The sequence below is a fragment of the Mandrillus leucophaeus genome, unplaced genomic scaffold (genome assembly GCF_000951045.1).
Source record: "Mandrillus leucophaeus isolate KB7577 unplaced genomic scaffold, Mleu.le_1.0 Scaffold56, whole genome shotgun sequence".
In the NCBI taxonomy this organism is placed as follows: domain Eukaryota; kingdom Metazoa; phylum Chordata; class Mammalia; order Primates; family Cercopithecidae; genus Mandrillus; species Mandrillus leucophaeus.
Genome location: NW_012106030.1, coordinates 6932283 through 6958512, shown reverse-complemented (window position 1 = coordinate 6958512; position 26230 = coordinate 6932283). Strand labels below are relative to the sequence as shown.

At 39.6% G+C, this 26230-nt stretch overlaps 2 protein-coding genes and 1 pseudogene across 6 annotated transcripts; 2 read left to right on the top strand and 1 right to left on the bottom strand.

Annotated features, from left to right (window-relative positions):
• Window positions 1-3672: 3672 nt before the first annotated feature.
• LOC105552503 (chromosome unknown open reading frame, human C6orf229) lies at window positions 3673-7675 on the top strand. Its single transcript, XM_011998192.1, has 2 exons — window positions 3673-3970; window positions 7153-7675. Exons 1-2 carry the CDS (start codon window positions 3673-3675, stop codon window positions 7578-7580), a joined length of 726 nt encoding a protein of 241 aa, XP_011853582.1. The 3' UTR covers window positions 7581-7675.
• Window positions 7676-13922: 6247 nt separating this feature from the next.
• GMNN (geminin, DNA replication inhibitor) lies at window positions 13923-25190 on the bottom strand. Of its 5 annotated transcripts, none has more exons than XM_011998185.1 (7): window positions 24886-25190; window positions 22794-22869; window positions 19272-19349; window positions 18393-18537; window positions 15860-15942; window positions 15467-15577; window positions 13923-14381 (listed from the first exon to the last, which is right to left on the bottom strand). In XM_011998185.1, exons 2-7 carry the CDS (start codon window positions 22842-22844, stop codon window positions 14220-14222), a joined length of 630 nt encoding a protein of 209 aa, XP_011853575.1. In that variant the 5' UTR covers window positions 22845-22869; window positions 24886-25190; the 3' UTR covers window positions 13923-14219. The 5 variants fall into 5 exon arrangements, with proteins under 5 accessions (XP_011853575.1, XP_011853576.1, XP_011853580.1 ...); XM_011998186.1 differs by having other exon boundaries at window positions 25018-25190; XM_011998190.1 differs by having other exon boundaries at window positions 25087-25190.
• The window catches only part of LOC105552514, a 37117-nt pseudogene continuing 35115 nt past the window's right edge, over window positions 24229-26230 (top strand).

Here is a 26230-nt window from a genome sequence, read left to right as displayed (position 1 = left end):
GAACATTCCAAGCAGAGGCAACTGGAGGCAACTAAAATATTCCTCCCTAAAATGCTGGAGATTATAGTGAAAAGGTTAAAACAGTCTCCTTTCTGCCTTGGTCAGCTCGTAACCAAGGCTCAGAGACAGCACTGCTAGAGGACCCAGAAACAGACTTCACTCTTCCCATCAATTTACCTTCCCGCATTTTCTCACCTTTTGGGAGCCTGAAGATGGTCTTTTCTTTGTCTTGTCACTAGATAGGATTCGTGGCTCTTTGTTAAAATACTATTTAAGCAAAGCCCTTAAGCCACTGCTTAGAGAGAGAAATACTTTTGAACTGAAGGCTCTCCTGTGCATTGGGTACAACACACATTAATAAACTTCCGTTTATTTTTCTTTTGTTAATCTGACTTTTATTTTCAGGACAGTGTCTCAACTGAAAACCTAAAAAGGGGAAAAAAAGAAATTGTTTTCTCCCCTGCACAACAATAAGTACAAAAGCCTTGAAAAGAGGCCACGCTTGGTGTTTTGGATTTTCTAGTACCCACACTTAAGACAAAGAAAAAAGAACAGAGGATATTAACTGTAATAATATATTTTATTTAACCTAATATAAAATATTTCAAAATATGATCAATATAAAAATTATTGAAATATTTTACATTTTTTCCTACAAAGTCTTCAAAGTCCAGGGTGCGTGCTGCACTTACAACACATCTCAATTGAGACTCGTCACATTTCAAATACTCAGCCATGTGTGGCTACCTTATTGGACAAGGAAGGTCTGTTTTTCCGAATTGTCCCAGTAATACCCTTTACAGCATACACACACACACAAACATACACACACATAGACACATACACATGTATTTATGTATAGAATCCAAGCAGGGATTACATTTTTATTTTTATTTATTTACTTATTTTTTAAGATGGAGTTTCACTCTTGTTGCCCAGGCTGGAGTGCAATGGCACAATGCCGGCTCACCGCAACCTCCGCCTCCTGGGTTCAAGCGATTCTCCTGCCTCAGCCAGCTGAGTAGCTGGGATTACAGGCATGCGCCACCACGCCCGGCTAATTGTGTATTTTTAGTAGAGATGGGGTTTCGCCACGTTGGTCAGGCTGGTCTTGAACTCCTGACCTCAGATGATTCGCCCACCTCAGCCTTCCAAAGTGCTGGGATTACAGCCATGAGCCACCGCACCCGGCCATTTATTTTTTATTTTTTATTTTTTGAGGATGGAGCTTCACTCTTGTCACCCAGGTTGGAGTGCAAAGGCCAGATCTCAGCTCACTGCAACATCTGCCTCCCAGGTTCAAGTGAGTGTCCTGCCTCAGTCTCCTGAGTAGCTGGGATTACAGGCATGCACCACCACGCCTGGCTACTTTTTGTATTTTTAGTAGAAAAGGGGTTTCACTATATTGACCAGGCTGGTCTCGAACTCCTGACCTCAGATGGTCCCCCTGCCTTGGCCTCCCAAAGTGCTGGGATTATAGGTGAGAGCCACTGCACCGGCCTACATTTTTATTTTAGTTGTCATGTCTCTCAGGCTCTTTTAATGTAGCAGAGTAACCCCAATTTTTTAAGCCTTCACACATTAATATATTTGAAGAGCACATGCAGGTATATTCTGTAGACTGTCTCAAATTTGGGATGTTTTAAAGTAGAGCCAATACATTCGTTGATAAGTTGAAAATGAGATGTTAGATAGATAGAAGCCAAGGATGAATCTAGAATTTTTTACCTGAACAACAAGGAAGATGTAATACCATCTTCCAAGATACAGAAACTGAGAAGCAGCAGGTCTAGGGAGGAAGACCTGGAACTCAGTTTTGGACATGTTAAAACTGAAAAGCGTCTTGGACATTCAAATGGGGCTATCAAGCTTATGACTGAATATGAGTCTGGAGTTCAGGTGAGAAATCCAGTTAAAGATATAAAATTGGAGCAGGCGTAGTGGCTCATGCCTGTAATCACAGCACTTTGGGAGGCCAAGGTGGGAGGATTGCTTGAAGCTAGGAGTTCAAAACAGACTGGACAACATAGTGAGACCCCCATTTCTTAAAAAAAAAAAAATTTAAAAACTTGCTAGATGTGGTGGCCTATTGTCCCTGCTACTCAGGAAGTTGAGGCAGGAGGATCACTTGAGCCCAGGAGATCAAGGCCACAATGAGCTATGATTGGGCCACTGCACTCCAGCCTGGGAAACAGGGCAACATGTCTCAAAAAAAAATTATATATACATATAATTAATATACTATATACATAATATATATAATTGGGAGTCTTCAGCATATGGGTAATAAAGCCATAAACTGGTTTATCTTGAAAGTATAGATAAAGAAAAAGGGCCAGGCATGGTGGCACGCCTGTAATCCCAGCATTTAGGAAGCCTAGGTGGGTGGATTGTTTGAGCCCAGGAATTCAAGACCAGCCTGGGCAACATGGCAAAACCTCATCTCTACAGAAAAATTAGCTGGTCATGGTGGTGTGCACCTGTGGTTCCCAGATACTCAGAAGGCTGAGGTAGGGGGATCACCTGAGCCCAGGAGGTCGAGGCTACAGTGGGCCAAGATCATGCCACTGCACTCCAGCCTGGGGGACAGAGAGACCTAGTCTCAAAAGAAAAAAAAAAAGAAAAAGAAAAAAAAAAGAACACATACAAAGACTGATGAACCTTGGGGCCTCTAATATTTAGAGGTCATAAAGAAGAAGAGGAACCAGTAAAGGAAAATGATGAGTGGCCAGGAGGAGAAAAATTAGGAGTGTGATATCTTAGAAGCTGGATTAAATGTGTTTCAGAGAGAAAGGAGTGTCAAATGTCAAAGACTGACAATTCAATGACCCTAACAGGCAATGTCAGTGGAGTCATGGGTTTGAAATCTTATTTGGAATTCATGTAAGAAAGAATGAGACAGACTGGAGATGGGGAGTATAGCAGCTCTTTAAAGAGCTGTACTGTAAAGGGGAGCAGGGAAGTGAATGTGCAGTCGCTGCGGGGAGAAAGTAAATGAAGTCAAGAGAGTTTTCTTTCTGTAATGAGAAAAAAAGTATAGCGTGTTTGTTGATAATGCAAAGGGTCCAGTTGAGATGGAAAAATTACCAAGATAAGAGAATTGTAGAGCAACATTCTTGAGGTGAGAGGAACTGATTGACATCTACTGCACAAACAGAGAGAGTATCCATAGTAACAGGAGGAAAGTCAGAGTCTATGGGTACCGTAGATGCAGATAGGTGGGTGAATGCACTGGTAAGAGTTATGCAAGATGTCTTTTCATTGCTCTATTTTCTCAGCAAAATAAGATAAATCTATGATGTAGAGAACTCTCTTTGGGTAGCAAACAAGCAAAAGAGGTAACAATACTATGAAAGATCGATGGAAAGAAGCAAAATACATGTTGGAATAATCAGACTAGAATGGGCAAGTTCCAAATATACCCTGCCTGAGCAAAGGTTCAAAGACAATAGTGAGATTCATGTGCACTAGGGGAAACAAGTTTAAGTTGAGGTTTTGTACACCAGAGAAATGAAAGTAAAATTGGTTTAGTCCAAATAGTAGAAGGCCTTCAATGACAAGCTGAAGAATTTAGGCATCTATTGCTTTCCCTGGTTTGTATATTCCATTCCACAGTGTTGCTAAGTGATGTATTCCAGAGTTCTTGATTGTGAACTCCTGTGACTGCCAGTGATGCACCTGAAGGACCATTGGCCTTTTTCCACAATGGCTAACAGCCGATTTTCTTGTAGGCAAATTTGGGTTAAGATGTATGGGTATTTTGCGGGGCTGTGTCGGCATTTCCAGAAATACTGCTGTGCCACTGTTAAGGGCTTTTTTGTTAAGAAGAAGGAAAAACAAATCCCTTCAACTGAGACTTATTTTCATAAGGAAAAAATTGTTGTACTTGGTCAAGTGTTGATGAATGAATCCCTACCCATTGAGAGGAGAGCTCAAGCTGCCCAGAAAATTGGACTGCTGGCCTTCACAGGTACTGATCTAACTGGCTGTACTAAAATGAGTGTTTCATGACACTCATTTTATAACGCTGTAGTTTAGTAATTTTTCTTAGCTGTAATCTTAAAATTCTGATAACATTTCATTGGATGAAATTTTTTTGTCTTTGTGCCAAAAATATTACTAATTATTTTATCCTCAAGGATCTCATGTTTTAAAAGAATGTGCCCATCAAATAAACTACTAATTAAATGTCTCCCATTTTTATTAATTAAAATATATATGTACTAAACTGCCTATCAAACTTCTCATTAACATTTAAAAAAATCAAAGACTACAATGATTTGATATAATTTCAACCTAGTGATATGATTCCAATGCAGAGTAAAACTACCTGATATTTCACTTTTTATTTTATGCATTGTACAGTAAATATCTTAGAAAAATCAATAAAAACTTAATACTCTTAAGACACTTACTAGGTAAGCCAATGGGGCATTAGTGACAGACAATTAATATATACTTGGCTAGAAAGCAAAGTGGAAAATAAAGTGGTAACTGTTTGAACACACATTGCTCTAATAATCATCAAGTCCAAACTCACTCCATTTTTTTCTAATTGATAAATTTTAGGATGTGTAATGAGATTTTATAGACTGTCCTCAATAACACATTTCCTAACAAGAAGCTCTGGCTGGTGGCTATAAGAGTCTTTGATTATGTTTATTATTATTATGTTTTGTTTTGTTTTGTTTCATTTTTTTGTCTTTTTTTTTTTTTAGACAGAGTTTTGCTCTTTTTGCCCAGGCTGGAGTGCAATGGCACTCGACTCACTGCAACCTCCGCCTCCTGGGTTCAAGTGATTCTCCTGCCTCAGTCTCCCAAGTAGCTGGGATTACAGGCGGCTGCCACCATGCCTGGCTAATTTGTTTTTTGGTTTTTTTTTTTTTTTTTTTGCATTTTTAGTAGAGACGGGGTTTTGCCATGTAGGCCAGGATGGTCTTGATCTCTTGACCTCGTGGTCCACCCACCTCGGCCTCCCAAAGTGCTGGGATTACAGGCATGAGCCACCGCGCCCGGCCTATTATTATTATTATTATTATTATTTTGAGATGGAGTTTTAATCTTGTTGTCCAGGCTTGAATGCAGTGGTGTGACCTCGGCTCACCGCAACAACCTACCCCTCCAGGGTTCACGCCATTCTCCTGCCTCAGCCTCCCTAGTAGCTGGGATTACAGGTGCCTGCCACCACGCCCAGCTAATTTTTTGTATTTTTAGTAGAGATGGGGTTTCAGCATGTTGGCCAGGCTGGTCTCAAACTCCTGACCTCAGATGGTCCACCCACTTCAGCCTCCCAAAGTGCTGGGATTACAGGCAGGAGCCACCACGCCCAGCCCTTAGACTGAGTTTTAAGTGGGAAGATGAATTACTTAGATGTAGTTTGATAGACTAAATCTTTCAAAGAATGGAGTTCAGGAAAGAAAACAGTGAAAGGAGTCCTTGTTGCCAGAATGGCTGGGAACCACTGGCACAGAGTTAGAAAGGAGACAGGAAACATAGGAGATGCACCCATCTGAGTGGGGGTTAAGGGCTCCCCCAACATGGCGCGGGGTGAGTTTCCTGTGTAGCTATCTTCACCATTTGTGGGAAGAGCTAGCTAATTATAAAAGGATCAGAATTCGTTAATTTGATGGTATTTAGCCTTAGCTGTTCTGGTAGGAAGCTAGGGAAAGGGCCTCTGCCTAGGCTTCAGGTAAAGCTTTAATGTTGAATAGAATATTCTTAAGACCATGGAACCGTGGAGAACAAGTAAGAAAAATCCAAGTGGGATCAAAACTCCAGTGGCGCCGAGCATGGTGGCTATATCTGCAATCCCAGCACAATGGGAGGCGGAGGTGGGTGGATCATCTGTGGTTAGGAGTTCAAAACAAGCCTGGCCAACATGATGAAACCTCAGCTGTACTAAAACTACAAAAATTAGCCAGGTGTGGTGGCACGTTCCTGTAATTCCAGCTACTTGAGAGGCTGAGGCAGTAGAATCGCTTGAACCCAGGAGATGGAGGTTGCAGTGAGCTGAGATCATGTCACTGCACTCCAGCCTATACAATAGAGTGAGACCCTGTCTCAGAAAAAAAAAAAAACCCTCCAGTGGCAAGAATCCGACTAGCTTTGTCAGCTACTCCTCACCACCTAAAAAGTCTTCATCCCGTGTCCTCTTGGCTAGTACCTTGTTGGAGTTTGAGATTTGCACTGGGGCTCAGGTATATGGTGAAAGTAGAGTCTAGGGCCAGGCTGGGTCAGTGGCTAAACAAGAAAAATCTTGTAAGGTCGTGTTAGTCCCATAGCTGCAAAAGAGTTGAGGCAAGAAATGTGTAAGGGGAACAGGACAGCAACGAACAAAAACTCAGGAAAACCTCCCTCCTGCCAGTCAGTCCCTGACAGTGCTGCTCAATCTTTCAATTTGCTCTTGGTACTAATACTCTGGGATCCTTCTTTTTTTTTTCCCCACCAGTACTAAAGGCAGATAATCCAGAATGAGACCACGACGGATATTTGCTAAGCGAACATAGCCAGGTTTTATTCACCTTGAAATACTCACTCTTGGCCAGGTGCAGTGGCTCACGCCTGTAATCCCAGCACTTTGGGAGGTCAAGGCGGGTGGATCACCTGAGGTCTGGAGTTCGAGACCAGCTGATCAACATGGTGAAACCCTGTCTCTACTAAAAATACAAAAAATTAGCTGGGCGTGGTGGTGCATGCCTGTAATACGAGCTGCTTGAGAGGCTGATGTAGGAGAATCGCTTGAACCTGGGAAGTGGAGGTTGCAGTGAGCTGAGATCATGCCATTGCACTCCAGCCTGGGCAAAAAGAGCAAAACTCTGTCTCAAAAAAACAAAACACAAAAAAAAAAAAAAAAAGGAAAGAAAGAAATACTCACTCAATACTCACTCCTGGGTGCTTGCTTAAAGGCACCAGGGAGGAGACCAGCAAGCAGAGACCTTCCCAGGCTTTTCATATCACTGCTTGCTTATCAACACACACTTTCTTGTCTTCATGGCAGCAGCATGGGAGGTGACGGAAAAAGACAGGAAAATTCAAAGTATCCAAAGTATCCTCTATAGGGCAACAAGAATATGAACATATAGGAGCATTCAAAGTGTTATTAGCTACTAGATACACCAAACACTTCTGGAAATGCAAATGTTTGTTTTACAGGAGGACCACCTGCTGGGAAATTTGCAGCTGAGTACATGAAAGAAGTGGCTCACTTGTTGCAAGATGAGGAGGTGGCACCAAAAATAAAGATCCTGCTGCTCCAGAGTGTGGCATGTTGGTGTTACTTAAACCCTGTCAGCCAGAAAAGAGCCCAAAGTCTGCAATTTATTCCTATTCTCGTTAGTTTTTTTGAAGGCAGATTCGAGTCTACTATCAAAAGTGAAATAAACAGCTACCTCCTCCTTAAATTTTGGACTTGTTACGTTCTCTCTGTCATGACATGCAATAACTTGTCTTACGTCAAGGAGCTTAAAGAGCACAGGGCTCTAAAATACCATTTGCAAATGTTGGCTGCTGAGAATTGGTCTGGATGGACAGAGAATTTTGCAGAAGTGCTGTATTTCCTAATTGGTTTTCACAGAAGTTAGTTTCTCTAAGTCCAGTTACATGTTGCAGCTCTCTGTGCCATTGTATTACCCTGGACAACTGAAATAAACAATAAAAGTCGATGTTTTCCTTTGTAGTTGAAGAGTTCTGTATAGATTTTCATACAGTTAATGGCAATAATCAAACTTCAGAAAAACAATGCTGTTTAAAATACCTCGTAGAGAGAGCCCATTGAGCTTGCTCATGAGTGTATTCTTTCCCATTGGGAAATAAAGATGTTAAAGCACGCAGTTAGATACAATGGGGAATATGAATGAAACCACCTTTGCACAAATGATGACAGTGAGAAAAATCTGACAGCAAAAGAAAGCTGACCTGACACCACCTTGCTTCTAACCTCTAAGCTGCCCTTGTTCATTCCTGGGCATAGGCCAAACTAACTTTGGGAAGAATTTAGTTCATAGTTTATGAAACAAAGATGATTACCTAGACTCTTCCCTGAAACAAACTCCCTCCTTGCTTGGGGACCAGACTGCTTCTATAAAAACTAACACATTAGCCACAGATTGGAAATTATGGCTCAGGAGTCATGCAGCCAAAGGCCACCAGATTCCAACCTCCCCAGTTGCACCTACAGATTAGTATTGAAAAACCTAAGGTTAGTATTTGAGGTATTTTTCAGATCCTGCATTCTGATGGATCAGCTGGCACCACCCAGACTGCCAAGCTGGTTCTTTTGATCTTATGGTCACCAACCAGCAACTGACTCAGCACAAGAGGACAAGTTCCAGCCTCCTATGATTTCATCCCCAACAGAACCAATCGGCACCAGGGAGGAGACCAGCAAGCAGAGACCTTCCCAGGCTTTCATATCACTGCAGATTTTCAACTGTACAGATGTTGGCTTCCCTAATGGCTGCCTTGTTCAAGGGTGAACTGTAATTTATATAACCAGTCCTATACTGATGAACATTTAGGTTATTTCCAATATTTTCATAGTTCAAAGTTATAACGAATAACCTTAAATATGTGTGATTTCACATGTGTGAGTGTATCTGTTGAATAAGTTTCTAGAAATGGGATTGCTCAGCCATACTTACATCATTTGCTTTTGTTTTATTCTGTTCCCTGCATTGTGACTTTTGCCTCACTTTCTGTTGACTCTGCTTTGTCAGCACGGGATTATGTTTTTTACAGCTTACTGTCATTTTAATAAGGTTTCAGAAAGACCGAAATTAAATGGCTCTGTTCAATTGACATGTTTAACCAGAAATTGCTGAAGGCCTCTCTGTGACAATGTTTAGAGAAATTTTGGTTAACATTTTATCTACAGAAGATTAGCTTATAAGGTAATCTAATAATATGTTCTACTCAAATTCCTTTTTGGTATCTGGAACCCCTTTAAGTTGAAGGAAGTAAGATACAAGATTCAGATTTGAGCTGAGGCATTTTTACTCTAAACTTTGAATTTTAAACTGGCTTACCAAAGCTTTAACAACAGTGATTTTGTTTTCCTTTGCTGTCCCTTCTAAGTTCATCTCTCCCAACATTTGAGTTTTCCTAGAAGCAAATCCGAGGATTTGCTTAAGAATTTGAGATATTATTTGGGAGGTGATCTCAGGAACTAGCAATAGGGAAGGGAAGAAAGCCAACAAAAGATGTAGTATGAAGAAAGCTGCCACTGTAGGTAAACGGAAGCTTAATCCTGCTGGGAAACCATCTGGTAAACACACAACACATACACCGTAAGAGTTATTTCATCCAGAGGTCCCAAGGAGCTCAGATATGTATACATCAATTCTTATCCTTCTTGGTTGACCTAACAACCTAGTTAGTCACAACCTAAAAGTCAACTGAAATATCTTGAAGGGTGTGGGTCAGACAAAGAAATTTTCTAAACAAACCAAAAGTACAAGGGCCCTAAGGCAGTGTGGTGGACGTTTGTTGCTTTTTGGCTCACTAGAATTTATTCTTTCTTCTAATACCACTTCTGTTTATTTGGGGGAGATATGTTACCTATGGTGTAGTCTTAAAATTCATTTCTAGCTGCTTTTGGATTAGCTTTTCTCTTGCCTTCCTACAATTATCCTTCATTTGGTCTTATTGCATCAACCTCCAAAAGAATTGGAAATAATTGTGGTCCATCCTTTTCTACTCTTGACCTTGAAACTAAATCCAAAGCTTCACCATTAAGCATTATGTTAAACATGGGTAGCGTAGTTTCTTTCAGGTTAAAATTTTATTTTCCTAGCTTACCAAGAGTTTTTACGAGAAAGGGTGTTGGATTTTTTCAATGCTATTTTACCATCTATGAAGAGGATATGCTTTTTCTCCTTTAATATAAAGAACTTCATGTTTACTAATATTGTAGCAGTCTTGCATTCCTAAGATAAACCCTAACTTGGTCATCATTTTATCTTTTAGTAGATTAGACTTGCCATTTTATGTATGATTTTTCAATCTGTATTAATAGGGCTCTAGACTCCCCCACTCCAACCTTATGGTCCATCCTCATAATCTTTTTTTTTTTTTTTGAGATGAGGTTTTGCTCTTGTTGCCCAGGCTGGAGTGCAAAGACGCAACCTCAGCTCACTGCATCCTCTGCCTCCTGGGTTCAAGTGATTCTCCTGCCTCGTCCTCCCAAATAGCTGGGACTATAGGTGTGCACCACCACGCCTGGCTAATTTTGTATTTTTAGTAGAGACGGGTTTTCACCATGTTTGTCAGGCTGGTCTCGAATTCCTGACCTCAAGTGATCCACCCACCTGGGCCTCCCAAAGTGCTGGGATTACAGGCATGAGCCACCGCACCCAGCTGGTCCATCCTCAAATCTTGCTATCAGTTATGCTAGCCTTGTAAAACATATTGGCGAATTAGTTCAGTCTAATCCAGACTTCATGCATACTGTTTTTCCAACGGATTCTTATCCATTTGCCATTTCCTTAAGGAAGCTCGATTGCATGTTATTAAACCAACTTCAAAGAACTAGTTCTAACTGGCCAGGCTCCCTGACCCCTTCTCCAAGGTATTTTCATTGACATGGTTTTCTTTATTTTTTGAGACAGACCCTCACCCTGTCACCAAGGCTGGAATGCAATGGCGCAATCTAGGCTCACTAAAACCTCTGCCTCCCACGTTCAAGCAATTCTTGTGCCTCAGCCTCCCGAAAAGCTGTGACTACAAGTGTGCGCCACCATGCCCAACGAATCTTTTGTATTTTTAGTAGACACAGCATTTTGCCATGTTAGCCAGGCTGGTCTCAAACTCCTGGCCTCAAGTGATCCGCCTGCCTCAGCCTCCCAAAGTGTAGGGATTACAGGCGTAAGCCATCACACCTGGCTGACATGTTATACTAACATTTGATACCTAATTAAAAATCAGACTCACCTTCCACAGGAAATTCCTACAAATTCTCCATCACTAGGGTCAGTTCCCAGGGACGAGAAGCTTAAAATGTCCCCAAAATGAGCCCCTATATGACCCCTAGGCAACTACTAATCTGCTTTCTCATTATACTTTGTAGTTTTGTGATTTCAAATAAATGGAAGCATACAGTATGTATTTACCTGGCTTCTGTCACACAACATTGAGATTCATCCATGTGGTGTGTACCAATTTTTAATCCCCTTTTTTTTTTGAGACAGAGTCTCGCTTTGTCCCCCAGGCTGGAGTGCAGTGGCGCGATCTCGGCTCACTGCAAGCTCTGCCTCCCAGGTTCACGCCATTCTCCTGCCTCAGCCTGCTGAGTAGCTGGAACTACAGGTGCCTGCCACCAGGCCTGGCTAATTTTTTGTATTTTTTAGTATTATTAGAGACAGGGTTTCACTGCGTTAGCCAGGATGGTCTCAATCTCCTGACCTCATGATCCGCCCGCCTCGGCCTCCCAAAGTGCTGGGATTACAGGTGTGAGCCACCGCGCCCAGCCTTTTGTCCCCTTTTTATCGCTAAATAGTATTCCACTGTATGGTTATACCATAATTTATCCACTCAGTTACCAATGGATATTTTGGCTATTACAAATAAAGCTATGAAAAGGTGCGAGCTACTCCTCATGTGGACATATGCTTTCATTTCTCTTGGGTAAATATCCAGGGGTGGAATGGCTGAGTCATATAAAATGTGTATGTATAACTTTCAAGGAATTGTTCAGCTTTTCTACAGCAGTTGTAGCATTTAACATTGCCGCCACCACTGCAGGAGGGTTTCAGATGCTTCACATCCTTAACACTTGATATAGTTTTTATTTCTCAAACTTAAAACAATTCTGAAAGGTATGTAGCAGTTACCTGGTTGTCATTTAATTTGCACTTCCTTGATGACTAATGTTGAGCATTACATTAAGCATCTTTTCATGCACTTATTTTCCATCTCATATATATCCCAGTTCTTTACAGATACAAATACTTTGTTGGCTATGTTCTACAAATATGTTCCCCCAGTCTGCTCTTGCCTTTTCATTTGCCTGTCTTTCAGAAAGTTTTTAAAATTTACAAAGTTAAATTTAAAGTTTATGCTTTTTTGTTTCCTATTTTGAGAACTCTCTGCCAAACCCAAAGTCACTAAGAATTTTCTATATAATCTTCTAGAAGTTTTATGGTTTTAGCTACTACCTTAGTTTTTTAATCCCCTTCAATTCCCTCTCCTTTTGCTCCACACCATCAAATCCTGGCATTTTACAAAAATACTTTCTATTTGCCGAGTCCCTATTCTACTTACCTATTTTCTTTCTTAAGCATGCTAAAGGTCTCTCAGCTGATTCTCCTCGTGCTCTAATCCAGAATATTCTTCAATTCCTTTTTTAAAATTAATTCACCTATTCTTTAATTCTATCTTTAGGCTAGCGATCCAAACCTGAAACATACAGAGCCACAATAACGTAACTGCCACTAGCTTCTTGTAGTGACTTAAATCAAAATGTCCATACCTCATTCACACTAGCCACACTTCAAGTGCTAAACAGCCACACAGGAATGGCTACCATACTGTACAGCAGATATTCTCATCATCCCAATAAGTTCTACTGGACAATGTTGTTATAGATTAATAATAGCTTCCATTTTTAAGGCACTTAGTCCAGACACTAAAGGTTTTAATCTTCACGATAACACTGTGAGGCAGGCTTTATCTCAGTACTAAAGAAAATTAAGGCCAGGTGCAGTGGCTCACGCCTATAATCCCAACACTTTGAAGGATGAAGCAGGCGGATCGCTTGATGCCAGGAATTCAAGACTAGCCTGGGCAACGTGGCGAAACGCCGTCTATACAGAAAATTAGCCAGGTGTGGTGGCACGCACCTGTAGTCTCAGCTACTTGGGAGGCTGAAGTAGGAAGATCACTTGCGCCCAGCAGGTGGAGGCTGAAGTGAGCTGAGATTGCACCCCTGTACTCCCGCCTGGGTGACAGAGTGAGACCCTGTCTCAAAAAAAAAAAAAGAGAGAAAATTAAGGTTCTGTAAGGATACTTACCTCAAACAATCCTTTCAAAAGCTTGAGGCCAGGTGTGGTGTCTCACACTTGTCATCCCAACACTTTGGGTGGCCAAAGTGGGCGGATCACTTGAGGTCAGGAGTTCGAGACCAGCCTGGCCACCATGGTGAAACCTCGTCTCTACTAAAAATACAAAAATTAGCCAGGTGTGGTGGCAGGCACTTGTAATCACAGCTACTCCGGAGGCTGAGGCAGAATCACCTGAACCAGGGAGGCAGAGGTTGCAGTGAGCCAAGATGGTGCCATTGCACTCCAGCCTGGGCAACAAGAGCAAGACTCCGTCTCAAAGGGGGGGAAAAAATGCATAAAGCATGACATTGCTCTTTATTGCCAATTTATACAAAACTACTTGTATGCCTCTCACAGAACTTTAATTCCAGTGCTGCATACCCCTAGTTTGTACTTTTCCTCCTGTAAAACTTAGTATATATGGGAAATCCCTGATGAATCTGACCCTACTCTTATTCTTCAATATTTACATACTTTGCACTACACCAATATGTGAAATAGAAAAGCTCCATAATTTTCAGCTATTTCTGTTTTTTTCTGTCGAACTTTCACCCACTCCTCACTTTGTTTCTCTAGGATTATTATCATCATCCATCATTTTAAGCTTCCAAGAATAGTCTGATCCTGCTAGCCAGTTAAGCCTCTCACTGGCTAATCACATTCATTTGAAAAGCTTTTGGAAAATAGATTCTCATGCTCCATTCCATAAAACTACCTGTTAATATCAATAGTGTCTACAGTGAGCTTGAGGTACAACAAAGTTTGGGAGTTAAAACCTCAGCTATCTCAGTCTAAATACTTTAAGTTCGTTTTTTCCTTGTTTTCTCCAAGGTAGTTAGCAAAAGAATGGAAAGAGAACAACATAAAAGCATAGAAACAGACAAATTTTCTACACATACTCCTTATACTTCATTATTCTAAGTTATACACAATGTTCAACAGGAGTTTGAAGTTTATTTAGTAATATACATAAGTCATGGCTGACAACTGAGAAAATCCTATTTACATGAACCATCATAGTTTAAAAATACATAGTATTTGTACTTTAATACAATAGGGTCCCAGGATTCAAACAAGGAAGTTTGATTCCAGAATTGGCATTATGTAGTTACGTACTCTGCTACAAAGAACTAGTGGAGGTAAACTTCGGCAGTAAAATTCTCAACAGTCAAATATTAATACATTTCATAGACATGGCTTTGCATCCGTAGAGGAAGATACAATTCCTTCAGCACATGTGCCAATTTCTGAGTCTTCCCCTACAGAATCCTCAACAGTATCTTCTTCAGAATCAAATTCCTGATTATCCAGTGATTCAAATTTATCCAGAGGTTCACCATTCAGTCTCTTAAAGAATAAACCAATAATTTATTGTAAAAATGTTAAAACCTAAGTTGATCAGCATATTGATATAGCTGACCCGTATAGCATACCAATATAGCTATGAGATTTTTTTCATCTTGCCCCTCAATAAATTCATTTATCAACAGTGTGATATCAAAGTCTCTACCACACTAGATTATAGTCAGCAAAGTGTTTAATAATTTGCCTTTTTTAAAAAAAGCACTGAAATGATTGCAGACTATAAACAGGTACTTTCCCAATCAGCTGCAGGGACAACTAGGTGTTCTACATTTCCAATCAGCTGTGGATTAATACTTTTAAGGCAGTTAAGAGACTTACCATAGTATTTCCAAATGAAAACTTCAAACATTAATTCTATCATGGGTCTCAAATGTAAGGTCACAATTCAGTTACATGAAAAGTTTTGATTTGAAAAACTTTCTTCCTATCAGCAAGACAAACTTTTTGCAAACATGAATAAATAAATCTTAAAACCTTTTTAAGGTCAAGTCTGAAAAAGCAACACTTAACAGGCTAATTCTTAACAAACACATTAGCTACTTACAAAATGTTTTAAAGTCAGATAAAACCACAAAACTTATTTAGTGTACAAATTAGCAATTTTATAAATGACAGTAATGTCAAGCTGGTATTAAAATTAAAACTATCTAAAAATGTGTCAACTATGAAATAATTTTCTATACCTATTTTCCAGGGATAATTCCTTTTAATAACTCTTCCAAAAAAAGATGGTCTTTTGCTTCGTAATAATAATTAAGTTACTGAACTTTTACTCTCTGCAAGTACTCCTTGCAACTGTCCATCTATTATAACTCATTTAATTCTCATAACAAGTCTATAAGGTAGGCATCATCATTACTCTCATTTTATGGATGAGGAAGATGAAGCCCTGACCGGATAAACCCACTCTACCCAGCAAACTTAATGGTGTTAGGAAGGAAGTTAAGTCTCAAATCCAGGAAGTCTGATTCCAGAGCTCACACACTTCAAAGGGATCACACTATATACTACCTGAACTTTATAGACAAATACATAAATTTGAACCAGGTAACTATTAAATTACCTACCTCTATTAGCTCTGCCATATACTGTACATGTTCTGCTACTTCTGCCAATTCTTTGTTCTCCTTTTTCAGGCGGGCAATTTCGTTGTCCTTTTGTTCGATTTCTTTATGAAGCTATATTACATTAATAAAGTTCAGTATTCTATAGATTTGCTGTGCTATAAATCAAATTACATGCCTCCAAGTATATAACATGGAAGACATGCAGCATAGAATTAACTCTCAACACAACAGGATTCATTTTGTGTAATTCTGTCAAGAGCTGCCTTTTTACTTAAACTTTTCTTAAGCCAATATTAAAGCCAGCTCATATTGCTCTAACAAAATATGCTAAGCAGCAAGAGTAAAACAATCCTGGAATTTTTAAAAATGGTACAAATGATACTCAATACATACTTTCTCATTTTCCTTAAGTGCTTCATACAGCGCCTTCCTCCGTTTTTCTGCCACTTCTTTCCAATATTGAGAGGATGGATTTTCTAAAATAATATTTTACATATAACTTTAAAAATCATTACTGTCAAAACCCACTAATTTGTTTCAAAAAAATTTCCAATCTTAGTACCCTCCCATATTGTTTAGTAATACTCATTTTTAAAAGATTAAAGTTAGAAAATAAAATCAGTATTCTTCTATTTTCCCCAACATTTCAAAGATTTCAATCCTTCAGAAGAATTACAACAAAAGTACAATAGGTATATCTCTTCCGCCTAGATTATTAAAGATTTTTGCAACACATTTGTTTTGTGAGGTCATGTCTTTTTATGTAACAATGACATTTTTACAAAGTCCAATCAGTTATTTTGTACACTGTCCTGAATTTTTTATTTCTATCTCCATGATTAGATTCAAACTAAACATTTTTGGCAAGAATACTATATAAGTATAGTATAAGAATACTATGTAAGTATGTATCCTCAGTGTATCATCAAGAAGCACATGCCAATTTGTCATGATATTGAAGATGTTAAATTTGATCATTTGATTAAGATGCTATCTATCAGATTTCTGCCTTGTAAGGATAACTTTTTCCCTTAGTAATTAACTAATGAACTGTAGAGTAAAATATTTGAGACTGTGTCAATACCCTGTTCTCCAACAACTTTTTACCTAAATTTAATTCCATTGATGATTGATGTTTCCGGCTTTTATCTATTACTTATACAGCGGATGGAAAATCGATTTTTTTCACTTATGTAATTCCTTCTACATGTAGTAGTTAGCATTATTCTGTAAATAAAAACTTTTCCTACCCCAATTTAAAAGAAAATTTATCAGTATGGACTCATACATCCTTTTGTATTCAATGCATTATAATCCATTCTTGTCGTTATTCATTTTGATGCTCAAATTTTCCCAACTTTAGTCTGTGAGAATCCTTCCAAGATTACGTGTGTTCTTTCAACATGTCCACCCGTTTTTGAGTACTTCCTTATTTTCTGTCACAAGATAATCCATGATCACCTAAAGTTTCCCTGCCCCTGACCTGGAATCAGCAATTTCTCCAAGGAACTCTAGTGAAGAATAGTGTTTACAAACCAAGAACTGGATACAGGGTGTGCTCCTTGCTACAGAGGTGTAGTGTGTTTCTACCTATTTAGGGGCAGTGCTAGGAAATGTAATACTTCAACATGTTACTCATTTGCTCAATCCTAAAATATACACAATTTTTTTTTCCCCAAAATTACAATAATACCACTGCCAACGAATATAACAAAGTTCAAACAACAAATGTAATAAAGTTTGGGATTTCTTTGCAATTATTTTAATTTTTACCATATATGCCAAAGGGTTACATGGATAATGTTTTCCACCTGTGGTTATATTAGCAGTATGATATATAGTTATTTGTCTTGATATTTAACTTTATTTTAACTAATCCTTGATGTAATTTTTAACTTAATCAGATATGAGTGTCACAAATCCTGCTCTTTAATCTACAATATTTTTAAAGAGCTTCTTTATTTCTATCCAGTCAACCTTTCCTAATTTTTCCTAATAAAAATCGTACTGTCTACTTCTCTTCTTCCTGTCTTCAAGGCAATTCAAAATGAGCCCAAATGTTACTGTGACCTTGAGCAAGTCAATTAACTTCTCTAGGCCTCAATTTTATTATCAGTAATTAACATCCAATGACCTATAATTCACACAGAAATAATAATCTTCCATAATGCTTGTAAAACATCAGTTGCTTCTTCTGATGTATACTGCCATTCCATTAAAAACTAGTATTTATTACAGGCATAATTCTTCTCATTCATCTTCACTCTCTTCATCCATATTTTTATTGGTTTCCTTATGCCATACTCTCCTGGAATATTCAAATTCCTTTCATACTTCAACTTATCATCTAAACATTTTTCTTCTAAAAAACCTATTTCCAAGTCTTGTAAACTCTTACAAGGCAATCCAATATCAGAGCTGTCATATTAATAACTATCCTTTCCCCTCACCCTTTTCTTTTCCTTCAGAGACTGGGTCTTGCCCTGTCTCCCAGGCTGGAGTGCAGTGGTGCTATCATAGCTCATTGAGGCCACAAACTCTTAGGCTCAAGTGATCCTCCTGACTGAGCCTCCTGAGTAGCTGGGAATACAGGCACAAGCCACCATGCTCCGCTAATTTTTTCATAGAGATAGAGCCTCACTGTATTGTCCAGGCTAGTCTCAAACTTCTAGACTCAAGCCATCCTCCTGCCTCAGCCTCCTAAATTGCTGGGATTACAGGCGTAAGCCACTGCACTGGGCCTCCTTTTCCTAACATTTCATCCACACATGGATCTTGCCAAACAAATGGTCACACAAAAACATTTATAGTGCTGTTATACTAACCTCAGATTACGGTAATTGGCAGAATTCATAATAGTATTAACAAATTCTTCCTTATATCATAATTTAAAATTTTAAGACAAAAGTTACCTATTTTTTCGTACCGTTAATCATAAGATCAAATGACTCCTGGGTGACTCCTCCAAGATTTTTATTTTCACTAGATTCTGGGACAATAACCCCAGGGCTGGAAGTTGTAGATGTTAACTGGTCATTCCGATGTTTCCTTTTGGACAAGCCTGTGGACAGCTATAATGAAAACACTTATCAACTGTATTTACTTTGATTTAATTAACAAGAAATTAGGTGGTTTTTCATTTATGTATTAAAAAAAGAGAACGCGTATCTTTTTTACATCTCTGGATCTTTAAAAAAGTTATACAATTAAAAATTCTACCAAAATGTATAGTAACATTTTAGGAATTTTATTTGCAACAATTATTTTGGATTAGACTGGGGTCTAGAGCTTAGCTGAAATTATTTATTTTTTTTTTAATTTTAATTTTAATTTTTTTTTTTTTAGACGGAGTCTCACCCTGTCACCCAAGCTGGAGTGCAGTGGTGTGATCTCGGCTCACTGCAACCTCCACCTCCCGGGTTCAAGTGATTCTCCTGCCTCAAGCCTTCCGAGCAGCTGAGATTACAGGTGTGTGCCACCACACCTGGCTAATGTTTTTGTACTTTTAGTAGAGATGGGGTTTCATCTTGTTGGCCAGGCTTGTCTCAAGCTCCTGACCTCAGGCAGCCCACCCACCTCGGCCTCCCAAAGTGCTGGGATTACAGGCGTGAACCACCACACCCGGCGAACTTCTTAAATTTAACAATTAAAACCAGAATCACTTCTTTGGGAAATATATAATTGTTATTCCCAAATTATTTTCAAATTTCAACAATTTATGTGTTTCTGACCAAGAAAATAGTAGAAATGTTTTTAATGTAGACATTGTATCACCAGTACCCCATTTTAGCCATATAGTGCATACCTCATTTTCTCTTCCAACAAGAGATCCAGATGCAGAAGGCTGAATCATCTTCAGAGTTCTTCTTTGGATAGAACTATTCTAAAAAGTCAAGATAATTCATTATCTTGTTACTGAGTTGCAATATGGTTATTTAGTTACTGAGTTTCTGTATGGAGTGTTACTCTTAGTCCTTCTATAATTTAGAGGGGGGAAAGAAACACTAAGAATACAAACATTTGGTCAGCTATATAATTTTATAAGGTTACCTATGAACAAGACACTGGTTTAATCAACTGACAAACTTATTTCCAAAAATCACAATAAAGTTTCAAGAATTCTTAAGAATGAATCATATTACCCAAACTAGACACAAACACACATAACTTCTCTCATTTCAATGTATGCTCTTGCTATGGTCATTTTGTTAATCATATCTAGTTAAAACAAACATAACAAAATTCCTCGGCTCCAATGAACAGTTCAAACCATGTATGACAAAATTCTAATACAAGAAGGATATCTGTATTGTCTCTGAAAAATCTTCCACACAAAAACTAAAATCTTACAGGTACTCTTTCATAAAACCAAACATCGTAACGTTTATGGTATGAACTCACCAAACAGGTCAACTGGGAGAAAAGGTTAATCATTTACACTGTAAAATATTTCTTTCCCTAATCAAAAAGATTCATCTCAGGCCTCCTTAAATCATGAATATCCCCCAAATACTTATATGTACTCACCGAAATAATGTAATTTTCCAGAACATACTTTACACAAAACAAAGTACATGTGTAATAGACATCCCCCCTCAACCATTACCTGATAGTAGAAGCAGTTCTGCTTCAAGCCCATTCATTAGAAGGCGGCTAATATGTCAGTGCCTGAGGCATACTAAACTACTCTAAAATGCCCAAGCTATTGTTTTGGTAAAAATATTGCCTTCCTTGTAATATGTAAATAACTTCCTGTATATTTCATGACCTGAAAGTTCTCTCTTATTTTTGCAAAATATCATTAGTTATACTGCCACCATGGGATAGCAAACAATGGTGAATACTCAAACAAGGTTAGCAAGAACATGATACCATACCAGCGTGAGAAAGTTACTGATTCCACACTGTACCTCACATGACAAGAGTTCACCTTTCCCACGGTAAAGTTTCTACTGCTGATTATTATCTCACCATTTAACTGAAGGACAAACGCCAGCTACTGTGAGAACAAATATTATACCAACATTTCAGATATAATTTAGATTACAGATTAGTCAACAGTCTGCAGACAAATAAAAGAAAATGTAACGTTGGAACCTTACTAGTAAGAGGTGTTAATTTATTTAAATGCTTGCTGTTAATAATGGTCAAAGAAGCAAGCTAAATTACTGTCACCAAAAAAAAAAAAAAAAGACCATTTCCAAGATTTACCTTTTATTTATATAAGCTGTATAGGCCCAAAACAATGTAATATTATTATTATTATTTTCTGTATATAGAGTATGCATTGGAATAATAGACTCTTAAAGCCAGAAAGTTTCTTGTATATTAATGGGTCTTAACCTTTTTGGAAAACTATTTATGTGAATCCTCTCCCCCAAAAAATTCACATAAAAGCACATTCACACAGAACTTTGCGTACAACTCACAATGATCTAGTTCTAGTCCAGTTCCCTCAATTTACAGATGAGTAAACTGAGGCTGAAATGCTAACCCACCCAAGGTCTCAGTTTTGGAGGTAGAACCAAAACCAAACAGAACCCAGTAACCTTTATATTCAAGATAGTTTTACTGTAGCTAGTAAACACAAGACTTTTTTAAAAATGTAATCTGCTGGAAATATATAAATTATTTGGCTGTGATTTGCTTCAAACTAATCCACTGAAGGAAAAGTGGAGTAAATAAGGACACAGATGAAACCAAATTGGCCATATAGTGGTAATTGCTGAAGTTGAGGAAGTAAATTAAAATACTGACTCTACTTTTAAATATTTCAAAAATTTCATAACAAAAATTTTAAATAATCACACACAAAGCACTGTGGGAAGATGCCATCATCCTAAATGGAAGCTAATGGAATCAAATTCACAAATTGTCAATGCAAACTATTATTCAAGAAAAATAATGTAAGAATCCTAAGAAAAGCAAGGCAAACAAAAAACCCTTCAAAAGGTACTTGCTTATACTTATCAATGGCTTTTAAGTACTCGATTTAGCTTACTTAATATTAAAACTTTTTTTTTAGGTACAGGGTCTTACTCTGTCACCCAGGCTGGAGTACTTGCTTATACTTATCAATGGCTTTTAAGTACTTGATTTAGCTTACTTAATATTAAAACTTTTTTTTTAGGTACAGGGTCTTACTCTGTCACCCAGGCTGGAGTGCAGTGAAGCAATCACAACTCACCGAAGCCCAAACTCCTAGGCTCAAGCAATTCCTCCCACATCTCGGCCTCCCAGTAGCTGGGATTACCAGTGGGTGCCACCACTGGTAAAAATTATGGTTTTTTAGAAACAAGGTCTCCCTTTGTTGCCCAAGCTGTTCTCAAACTCTTGAGCTCAATCAATCCTCCTACTTCAGCCTCCCAAGTAGCTGGGATCACAGGCATGAGCCACCATGGGCACCTGGCTCTTTATTTAATTTAAACCCATAAATTGATAATTTTCCTGAAGATGTGGTCCAATTCCCAAGGTATTCATACTAATTTGTATGGAAGGACCTAGCTAAATTGTAAATTCACTTAGAACCATAAATATGAATCTAGTCAAAATTATAAACCCAAAACTAAACAAACTCTGTCCTGTTGTCGTAACAATAAATACTTGGAATAAGATTTCCAGTGAAACTATCATATAGGGATTCAAAAAGTATTGCAAATCAAATTGGTTAGATGGTAATGAATACGGTATACTCTAGAAAAATGTGTAATATAATGCAAAACATGTCTGTGGTCAAAGACCCTTAATTCTGAAGATATACACAAGGGATTTTAATAACATCATTTCATGAAATATAAGAGTAGAAACAAAGGAGTAAATCTTATACATAGAAAATCCTAAAGATACTTCTGGAATCTTCACAGAGAAAATACAAAAAGAAAAGAAAATCCTGAAGAATCTACTAGAAAACAATTAGAACTAATAAACAAGTTCAGTAAGGTTTCAGGACACAAAATCAAGATACAAAAGTCAACTCTTTTCCTATGCAGTAGCAATGACCAAATGAGAATGAAATTAAGGAAACAGTTCCATTCACAATAACCTCAAAACGAATTCTTAGGAAAAAATTTAACACAAATTGTGTAAAATTCATGCTCTGAAAACTACAGACTACTGTTGAAAGACCAAAATAAGAGACAACCCACATTCTTGGGTCACACTTAATATTCTACCGTAATTAGTTTTTTTAAAACGTTCTCTATTGTTACTCATCCTCTGACTAACTCAAGGCTTACAGCCAGGCTAAATTTGGCTAAATCATGTCAAAATACTTTTATTTTAACCCCATGCTTTCTACAAAAGAAATTAAAGTTATTCAATCACATACCTTTACATTCTCTTTGATTTCTTCTTGTTTCTGCTTCATACTGGGATTCATTATGTAGATGGTACAGCACAGAAGACTAGTAATTAAAAAACAATATGGTTTGCACCCCTGAAGGTGGAGTCTAGGTTTAAAATACTTACAATCATAAAAATTATACTATTGTACAGTAGAACTATTATTTTTTCTCTCTTAATCCAAACTCAGCCCTGTCAATGACTAAGGTGACTAAAGTTAATGACTCTTGATATCTATATTTTACATATATACACACATTATAATTATGTCTGAAAAAATGAAATTAATGTATTTTAAACCAATTTTTAAAACTGGTTTAAAATTTCTAAACGTATTGTCCTGGATTAAATACAGGGCTCTCAAAGATCTGAGAAACAGTCACCAGAAATAGCAAAATATACAGACACTAGGGTATGCCCAGGTCCATCCTAAAGAGCAACATCTTAACTTTCCTGCTTCAAAGACAGATTTAAGGTATAATAAACTCGGCTCTGACAATAACTTAATACTGACTTAATATCAGGTCAAATGAGATCATGCATTTACATCTGTAGGAAATGTTTAACCAGTAACATGAACTGAAGTACTAACAAGCAAGAAAGAGGGAAAAGGTAGAAAGGGATATATGTAATGTGATTAACTAGACCACTGGCCAAACTCACAACAAACTCAGCATCTGAACTGCTCCTCCACTGCCCACTACCCACTGCCCCCCACCGTGTCTGCGCCTGTGCCTACTCGATAGATGTCCCTAATTTTTGTGGCCATGCCTTTACTCAGTGCAGTGGCTTTTCTAACATTAATACATTTTACCTTGTGTCCTGGCGCGCGCGCGCACACACATGTGCAAACAAAAAAGCTGAGGACAGGCCGGGCGCGGTGGCTTACATCTGTAATCCCAGCACTTTGGGAGGTTGAGGCAGGCGGATCGCCTGAGTGATCACCAAAGTGCTGGGAGGTAGAGGCAGACGGATCACCTGAGGTCAGGAGTTCGAAACCAGCCTGGCCAACGTGGTGAAACTCCGTCTCTACCAAAAATACAAAAATCAACCGGATACGGTGGTGCTCGCCTGTAGTCCCAGTTACTCGGGAGGCTGAGGCAGAAGTATCGCTTGAAGCCGACAGGTGGAGGCTGCAGTGAGCCGAGATTCTGCACTCCAGCCTGGGCAACAGAGTGAGACTCCGTCTCACATAAAAAAAAAAAAAAAAAGCTTAGAAAACAAAACAATCTAATTTGTGCGGGCACCCTGCTATTTTCTACTGCATTTAATGTTAAGAAAATGCGGTTTGGGCCCCAGTAAACAGACCCCAGGCAATGTTCTTCAAACTGTGGGTCGCCGGTCGTGATCTCAAAATCATTTAGTTAATCATGAGCAACATTGCTTAGAAAAATGCAACTGAACAGAATGGAATTGAAAAGATGAGAAATAGTGCTTCCATCAACGTCTCAGTTGGTTAGATGGCTGTGTCCTAGGTTGCGATGTAAAATGTACTTTAGTATGAAAAAAGCTGAAAACCACTTAGCAGTCTAATCCTTCACAAGTTTCCCACGCCTATCAGCGACCTTGCACCCTTACTTGCTTGTTATTCTCTAGTTTCTTTAATAGCTAGATTAAAAACCCCGGCAAAGGACAGGGATCCATGCGAACCTCGTATCAGCAACGCCAGTATCCGTTTAATGGGAGACGCAGGATTCAGCGACCTCTTCCCATGAGCCAAATTTGCAGATCCCTCAGATCAGGACCAGCCACTTAACTGCCAAGAGGATGGATGCCTCGCCTCATCCCCACAGCTAGGCACGCCCAGGCTGAGTCCCTCACCAGCGTTGCACTCCCCAAGCCCGGACCCAGCCAGCTGGTCCCGCAGGCCCAGCGCCAGGCTAGGGGGCGGGCAGTGTGGCCCCGCGCGCCCGACCTACCAACCGCGGCGCGCGACCCGGGAACTGCGCCAGCCAGCCAATAGGGAGCGTGGAAGTGAGAGCGCGCCAAAACCGACCCAGCCAATGGGGCAGTCCCTTGACTCACCTCCTTACCCTGCCGCGCCACCAGCGACCGTTCAACAACCCCTTCGCCCTTACCCCGGCCGTGGCCCCGCAGCTGTCAAAGTAGGACGCGGCTTCAGAGGGTGGCCGGAACGAAACCGAGTGGTCTAGGGGCTGTGCACCTTGCGCCCCTGCGTACCCACTTCCTGCCGCCTCTTGCACACTTACTAGGTGGAGACGCTCAATCCTCGTAGCGAACGCTGTGGCTGCAGCACCTCGAAAAAGACTACAGCTCACCTACGCTGATCCCCACTGTCGCTGGAGTGTCCGGCGCGCTCTGCAGTAAAGCCCTACCAAGTCCGCTTGCCAGCTCCGAACAACCACGTGACCAACTGACGCAGCGAGAGGCGGGGCCTCTGGAATCCCGCGAATCGCCTCTCCCCTCGGTCCCGCCCCTTCCTGCGCCTGCGCGGTCGACGGTAGCGAGTACTAAGACCGTGGGGATTTTCTGCTACCTGGGAAGTCTGTGCCCTTTGACCCTCCCCTCCGACCCAGCTCTCGGAACTTCCTTAAAATGCAAAGTTTTAACCCTTTACGAAAGGGAGAAAGATTTGCCTCCGTTAGTCGTTAACACCGGAAGAACAAAATATTGTATGTACATATGTATTAATATGTAGTACACGACATACATTTGTGTAAAGCCCCGGCTCCACGGACTCGTAGTTGTATTAGGGGCTTTTATATTTTGGCTTTTTGTGTTTTGACTATGGTATGGTGCAGGAGGAATTGTTCAGGGAGACAATGATCAGTTAATCCTGCGGCTATTCATTGAGCGCCTTATAGTGCCAATTACTACTGTTCTAGGCACTGAAATTACAACTGCTGTTGCAGTTTGAAGGAGCAGAAACATCTTGGTAATAATTACGTCTAGCCTTTATTTGTTTTTTTTTATTATTATTTTTAATTGAAATGGAGTCTCGCTCTGTCACCCAGGCTGGAGTGCAGTGGCATGATCTCGGCTCACTGCAACTTCTGCCCCCTGGGTTCAAGCGATTCTCCTGCCTCAGCCTCCCGAGTAGCTGGGATTACAGGTGCCTCCCACCACGCCCGGCTAATTTTTGTATTTTTTAGTAGAGACAGGGTTTCACCACGTTGGTCAGGCTGGTCTCGAACTCCTGACCTCGGGTGATCCACCCGCCTCGGCCTCCCAAAGTGCTGGGATTACGGCCTCCCACCGCGCCCAGCCTGCCTTTTCTTTTCTTTTATTTATTTTTTTTATTTTTTTTTTTGGAGACGGAGTCTCGCTCTATTGCCCAGAGTGGAGCGCAGTGGCGCAATCTCGGCTTACTGCGACCTCCGCCTCCTCGGTTCAAGCGATTCTCTGCCTCAGCCTCCCGAGTAGCTGGGATTACAGGCGCCCACCACCACTGCGCCCCGCCTG

Bases quoted from the DNA above. Each gene is read 5' to 3' on its own strand.
- LOC105552503 (XM_011998192.1), top strand. From the start codon at position 3,673: ATGCACCTGAAGGACCATTGGCCTTTTTCCACAATGGCTAACAGCCGA. The intron at 3,971-7,152 runs GTACTGATCTAA...TTTGTTTTACAG, and splicing joins TGGACTGCTGGCCTTCACAG to GAGGACCACCTGCTGGGAAA.
- GMNN (XM_011998185.1), bottom strand. From the start codon at position 22,844: ATGAATCCCAGTATGAAGCAGAAACAAGAAGAAATCAAAGAGAATGTA. The intron at 19,350-22,793 runs GTATGTGATTGA...TTGACTTTTTAG, and splicing joins AAATCAAAGAGAATGTAAAG to AATAGTTCTATCCAAAGAAG. The intron at 15,578-15,859 runs GTATGTATTGAG...AATGTAATATAG, and splicing joins CACTTAAGGAAAATGAGAAA to CTTCATAAAGAAATCGAACA.